The sequence below is a fragment of the Suricata suricatta genome, chromosome 4 (genome assembly GCF_006229205.1).
Source record: "Suricata suricatta isolate VVHF042 chromosome 4, meerkat_22Aug2017_6uvM2_HiC, whole genome shotgun sequence".
NCBI classification, from domain to species: domain Eukaryota; kingdom Metazoa; phylum Chordata; class Mammalia; order Carnivora; family Herpestidae; genus Suricata; species Suricata suricatta.
Genome location: NC_043703.1, coordinates 457,598 through 464,647, shown reverse-complemented (window position 1 = coordinate 464,647; position 7,050 = coordinate 457,598). Strand labels below are relative to the sequence as shown.

Below are 7,050 nucleotides of genomic sequence, written 5' to 3'. Positions count from 1 at the left end.
TCTCCTTCCCCTGCTCATGCTCTGTGTCTCTCTCCCAAAAATAAATAAACATTAAAAAATTCTTTTAAATGAAATTAAAAATAAAAATCCTAAGTTTTGGGAGCATAGCTTTAAATATGCTGTTTTCAGGCCTATGGCTGATTGCAGCCGACTCTCAAATGAACCCACTTTGTCAGAGGGATTGGGAGCCAGAACGGGCCTTTGGGGTCATCTGGTGAGGGACATGCAGTCTCCTGGACAGGGCCTGGGTCTTGGGCACCTTGACACTGGCAGCATTAGTGTCCCGTCCCCGTGGGCAACCCCCCGCCCTGATCAGCGTCCCCGTCCCTGCGGGCACCCCCCTGCCCCGCTCAGTGTCCTATCCCTGTGGGCACTCCCCTGGCCCGCTCAGCATCCTGTCTCCGGGGGCACCCCCCCTGCCCGGCTCAGTGTCCCTGTCCACATGGGCACCCCCCCGCCCCGCTCAGCGTCCTCATCCCCGTCCCTGCAGGCACCCCCCCGCCCCGCTCAGCACCCCCGTCCCCGTCCCCGCGGGTACCCACCCCACCGCGACAGCGTCCGGCCCAGCATCTGCCCCGTGTCCGGGTTCCAGCAGTAACGCTGGAACTCCTCCATCCGCTGGCTGCATGACTTCTTCTCTTGCAGCGCAGCCATCGCCCCTGCAGAACGGGGTGCTCCCCACACCTGGCCCGAGGGGAGGAGGGCGGCCTGTGGGTTTATAGTCTCCTCCCCTGAAGGTCAAGGCTCCGGAGAAAACACCAGGGTGCTGTTATCACGCCTTCCTATCCAAACACAGCGCTATCAGATGCCTCCCCACCTTGCCACTCCTTGCAGAATGCCCTTGGCCATGTCCTTGACTGCTCTGGCCCCTGACTTCTTGTTGAAATGCAGATTCTGGCCCAGTGGGGGCTCCTGGTGGGCTGTGCTGATGGCATTAGTGTCACAGCAATATCCAGGGTCCAGGGCACGTGTCACCGGACAGCACATTTGAATCACTGGGGCTGCCGCCTGTCCCAGTGCCAAGTTCCCGAGTGAGCTGACCTGCCGGGTGGCCCAACTGCCTGGACAGCTGCAGGTCCCCGACCACCTGACACAGGGCCAGACGCAAGAGACCTTGGCGGTTTGAGTAGCAGGGGCCGTGATGTGCTCACTGGGGTGCCTGTCTCCGCAATGAGATGAATGTGTCACGGAAGTCCCTTTGCAAATATTTAAGTCAAAGCCTGATTTAAATAGTAGGTATCGCACTTGAGGACTTAGGATTTCATTTGCTGTCTGAGGGGACATGGGTAGCCAAATTTGAAGCTTTCTTTTGGAAGAAGAATAATGAAAAGTCAGTTGTTCTGACTTACTTTCTTTAGGATGTTTTAGAGTTTGTTAGCAAAATGAGCCCCCTAAGATTCAAATGGAATTTTAGCTTGGACTCATAGTTTTGTTTCTTTGTTTTTGTTTTGTTTTTTTTTTTTTTTTGGTGGTAAAGCCACACTTTACTAAGAAAGTCAGTGTCTTTTATGCCATAGGGGTTTACACATTTTTTTTTCTCCTTAATGATTACACAGCTTATGGTCCTTGAGAGAGTAAAAACATGCCCCAGGAGGATCATTTTCTTTTTTTTTTTTCCCTCCATATTTTATTGTCAAATTGTTTTCCATACAACACCCAGTGCTCTTCCCCTTAAGTGCCCTCCACCATCACCACCACCTCTTTTTCCCCCTCCCCCTTCCCCCTCAACCCTCAGTTCATTCTCAGCATTCAATAGTCTCTCAAGTTTTGTATCCCTCTCTCTCCCCAACTCTCTCTCCCTCGGACTCATAGTTTTTTAATGGACCAAATCTGTGTGTCTTTTGTAACACTGTTCTCATTCACAGCTTTAGGATTTTAGGTCAGTAAGACCCAGTGGCATTAGGCTGCTAACTGCCCACAGCTTATGGGCCTGGGACCCCAGCTGCTGGGGCCTGAAGATACAGAGCAGCGTCTGTTGCCTGCAGAATAAATGCCACGCTCGTCTGGGATCACCGGGTAGATGTGTCCTTGAAGTGAGCAGCATGGGAATCCTTTCTAGAAGTCACTGAAAGAAATCTTCCACATTTAGTCTCTGGAAGCGTGGAAGGGCGTGCTGCGCGGACACACATTATCAGAGCGCCTGCCGGGTGCGCGCCCGTGGGGAGCAGGGCAGGGGACTCGCTCTGAGGACGCACGACAGATGCCCCCTGAAGAGCGGGCTCCAGACAACGTGAGGAGCCCAGACTTCCCCCCCACTGGGAGAGCTGAGGCACGGCCCACCGCCTTCTCCTCCTGGAGTGGAGTCCACAGAAGCCAGTGAAAACTGACGGATGAAATAATAGGAAAATGTCCAGGTTTCAACTGATAGTCATGCCTCTTGATTAAGAACCAGGAAGATTTCAAAATGAATTCAAACAAGGCAATCAAAAGGTGCCAAGATCCAGGTGACAAGGATGTTGGAATCAGAGATTTTAAGGCAGTTGTGATAGAAATGCTCGAGGGAGCAATTATAAACATGCATGAAACAAATGAAAAAAATAGAAAGTCAACAAAAAGAAAGTTTAAGGAAAGAAATAGAAGATACAAAGAAGAACCAATGGAAATATGATAAAAAATACAATAAAGAATATAAAAAGCTCAATGAATGGATTCAGCTGCGTAAGGGAAGGGATGGAGGAAAGAATCTGTGACATGGAAGAAAGAATAACAGAAAGGATCTGATCTGAACAGTAGAAAGAAAAAGATGGTACCTCAGGGACCTGGGGACTAATGGAGATGTGACATCCGTGGGATCAGAGTTCTGGAAGGAGAGAAGAAAGAGGGCAGGGCTGAAAACCCCCAAACTTGGCAAAAGATATAAACCTGCACATTCAAGAAGTCAAATGATACCCAAACTGGATAACCCTCCCCAGATCGACAATACATCATCACTAAACTTCTGAAAATTGAAAACACACACACGCACAATGAAAATCAAGAAAGTAGCTGGAGAAAAACCATTTGAGTTACAGATTACTCCTCAGAAACCAGAGATCAGAAGGAGGCTGCAGAATATATTTAAATACTGAAAGCAGATCCTGAATCCAGCACGGGAATGAAGGGAGCCCCAAGATTCTCAAATGAAGGGAAGGGAAAGGAAGATAATTTTCAGCAGCAGACTTAACCATTAAAGGATGGCTAAAGGAAGTTCTCAAAACAGAACGACAATGTTAAAAGAAGGAATCTTGGAGCCTTAAGAAAGATGAAATATGGCAAAGCAAAATATAGGTTAACATTGTAAGCTCTCCTTTTCTTCATGAATTTCCTTTTCTCTCTTTTTATAGTTTATTCATTTTGAAAGAGAGCATATGCATGCATGAGTGAGAGAGGGGCAGAGAGAGTTCGAAGCAAGCCCTGCACTGTCAGCACAGAGACCAGTGCGGGGCCTGAATGCACGAACTGTGAGATCGTGACCTGATCTGAAACCAAGTGCCAGACGCTTAACCATCTGAGCCCCTCAACTTGAATTTTCTAACTTACGTTTGAAGGTTGAAAAGAAAAACCGTAACATTGCCTGATGTTGTTCTAAATGTATGTAGATGAAATAATTAAGGTAATTATATTATCAACAGAAAAGGATAAAAGGATGTGATCTTTCTGCACTTCACTTGAACTGCTAAAATGACAGCAGTAGAATGTGATAAATTATGTGTATATGATACTAACAGAAAGCAATAAAAATATGTATAAAGAGATACACTTAAAAATACTACAGATAAATCAAAATTGAATTCTAAACATTTTTCAAAGTAACCCACAGGAAAAGTGGCAGACCTCATCAACAATTACATTAAATGTAAATGCCATAAATACATCAATTAAAAAAAACCCAGAGACTGACAAAATAGATTTAAAAACAGACCCAAATATAGGCTGTCTACAAGAAACTTACCTCAAATAGAATGATATAGGCAGGTTGAATGGAAAAGAATGGGAAAAGATATATCATGCAAACAAATGCTAATAAAATGAAGCAGGTGTAGTTATATTAATGTTATATAAGCTTCAGAGCAGAGAAAATTACAAGAGACATTTTATGATGATAAAGGGTCAACCATCAAGAAGATATAGCAATCCTAAATGTGTATGCACCAAACAACAGAGTTGCAAAATATGTAAAGCAAACTAATAAAACTGTCTTCAACGCTTCTACCTCAATAATTGATAGAATAGCTGAATAGAAAATCGGCACGGAAATATAAGAATTCAACAATGTCAATCAACAGGATGCCATTGACATTTGTAGAATGCCCCACCCAAGCAGAATACACTTTTCTGTAAGTGATCTTGAATAGACCACATCCTGGGCCATAAAGTAAAGCTCCACAAATTAAAAAATTGAAACCACACAGTTTGTCCTCCAACCATGATATGATCAAACTAGAAACTAATAACACAAAGATATCAGGAAAATCTTCAAACATGTAAAAATTAAATCATTTCAAAGAATTCCTAAGTCAAAAGGAAGTCCTAAGGGAATTAAAAAATCGTAGGACTGATAAAACAAAAACAGAATATCAAAATTCCTGGGAGGCAGCTAACGCAATGTTAAAAGGAGAATTTAGGGGCACCTGAGTGGCTCAGTCGGTTAAGCATCTGACTCTTGCTTTCAGCTCAGGCCATGATCTCTTGGTTTCATGGGTTCAAGCCCCATGTTGAGCTCCATGCTGACAGCACAGAGCCTGCTGGGGAGTCTCTCCCTTTCTCTCTGCTCCTCCCCCACTCAGGCCGTCTCTGTCTCTCTCAAAAATAAATAAATAAACTTTAAAAAAGAATTTATAGTTCTAAATGCATGGTATCAGAAAATAGAGTCTTAAATTAATAATCTAAGTTTCCACTTGGAAAATTTATAAAAAGGGACGGGAAGCAAGCAGAAGGAAGAAATAAAAGCTAAGAGCAGAAATCAATGAAATTAAATGCAAAAGCAGAAGGAAAAATCAGTGAAAGAGCTGGTTCTCTGAGAAGTCAATAAAATCGACAAACCTATAGCAAGAGAATAAACATAAATAACCAAACTAAGGATGAAATGAGATATTACTATAGACCCTTCAGACATAAAGAAGAAACACCACACACAACTTTACACACATAAACTTGACAACTTAGATGAACTTGGCTACTCCCTCAAAAAAATAGAACTTGTCCACTTTGAAATACAGATTTTGAATTGCCCTATAACTATTAAGGAAGTTGAATTTATAATGTAAAGTCTCCCAATAACAGCAACAACAACAAAAAACCCTTCAGGCCCTGACGGCTTCCCTGGAGAATTCTACCAAACATGTAATGTGCACGAATTGTGTCCTGTACCCTTTGGAAAGCAGAAGGGAACCTCCCCACCTGATTTATGAGACCAGCACACTCTTCACCAAATCAAAGCTAGCACAAAAAACAAAAACAGCTACAGACCAAATCCCTCACAAATACAGACGCCAAGTTCCTTAACCAAGTATTGGCAAGTTAAATCCAACAATGTATAAAAAGCATTAAACACCATGACCAAGGGGGATATATTCTAGGAATGCAGAGCTGATTTGATATTAAAAAATCGATCAATATAAAGCCCCACATTAACACGCTAAAGAAGAAAACTTGTGTGATCATATCAGCTGATGCAGAAAAAGCACTTGACAAAATACAACATTCATTTATGATAAAAATTCTCAGCAGTCTAGGAATAGACAGAAACTTTATTAAAAGCATTGATGGAATCTCTAAGCCAACATCCAATCTAGCGGTGAAGGGCTGGTGTCTACCCCAAGATCAACAACGCAGTGTGGACTTCGGTGCTCACTTCTTTGAGTCAGCCTTGTGCTGGGTGTTCCAGCTAGTGGAATAAGCAAGAAAAGAAGCGGCATACACACTAGAAGGGAAGAAACAAATGTCCCTATTTCAGACAACAGGATTGTATATGTAGAAAATGCCAAAGACTCTGAAAAAAGTCTGAGTTTAGCAAAGCAAAGTATGCAAGATTAATACCCCCCCCAATCAACTGTATTTCACTTACTAGCAATGAACACATGGGTAGGTACCAAATTAAAACTATACTATGATTGGCATTTGCTTGAAATAAACAGGAATATTTAGGTGTTAATCCAACAGAAACGTAGGGAACTTGCGTGCTCAAATACACACGATGGTGAGGGAAGACAGAGTATGTTCAGAGGTCGGGAGACTCGGTGTAGCGAAGATGCCGGTTCTCCCCAACTGATATGCAGGTGTAATCCTATCAAGGTCCGAGCTAGATTGTTTTGTGTAGATATAGACAAGACTATTGTAAGACTAATAGAGAAAGGCAAAGGACGTGGAATATTTTCTTCCATATTTTAAATACTTAGTTTTAAAATATGTTTTTTGAAAAATATTTTTGGAAAAGAATTAAGTCGACAACTCCGATTACTCGCTTCGAAGCTTATCATCTGCCTGCGTATCACACGGTAACGGAGAGGCCGGTGCCGGAGCAGAGCAGACCGCACTAGCGTGCCCACCGCATCCCCGAGCCGCTCGGGGAGACGCACAGCTGTGGGCCCTCACCAGGCCGCTGAAGCAGAGCCTGTTTTGGCAAAGTCTCCGGGCGATTGGTGTGCCAGGTACCACTGGGAAGTGTGGACTCCAAGAAGCACTGGTAAGTGGTGCTACCCCACACCCGACCACTCTCTGTTGAGCCGGGTGGGCAGGGAAGGGTTAAGGCAGGGGAGTTTAGGGGGCCTGGGGGGCTCAGTTGGTTGGGCGCTGACTTCGGCTCAGGTCATGATCTCACGGTCCGTGGGTTCGGGCCCCGCGTCGGGCTCTGTGCTGATGGCTTGGAGCCTGGAGCCCGCCTTGGATTCTGTGTCTGCCTCTCTCTCTGACCCTCCCCTGTTCGCGCTGCCTCTCTCTGCCTCTCAAAAATAAGTAAAAAACATTAAAAAAAAAAAAAAGGCAGGGGGCTTTGGCTGCTCACACAAGTCCTCACTTCTGCCTCCCCTGCCTTCCACCCACACCCCTCTCCCAGACCGTCCTCTTCTCCTG

The 7,050-nt window shown here is 44.5% G+C and overlaps 1 protein-coding gene across 1 annotated transcript in view; it reads right to left on the bottom strand.

Moving 5' to 3' along the window:
* ATP4B (ATPase H+/K+ transporting subunit beta) overlaps nucleotides 1–654 on the bottom strand; it is a 4,461-nt gene extending 3,807 nt beyond the window's left edge. Inside the window, exon 1 of the mRNA XM_029938386.1 lies at nucleotides 543–654. Coding sequence (XP_029794246.1) covers nucleotides 543–654 — 112 coding nt within the window. The remainder of the gene's footprint in view (nucleotides 1–542) is intronic.
* Nucleotides 655–7,050: the final 6,396 nt, after the last annotated feature.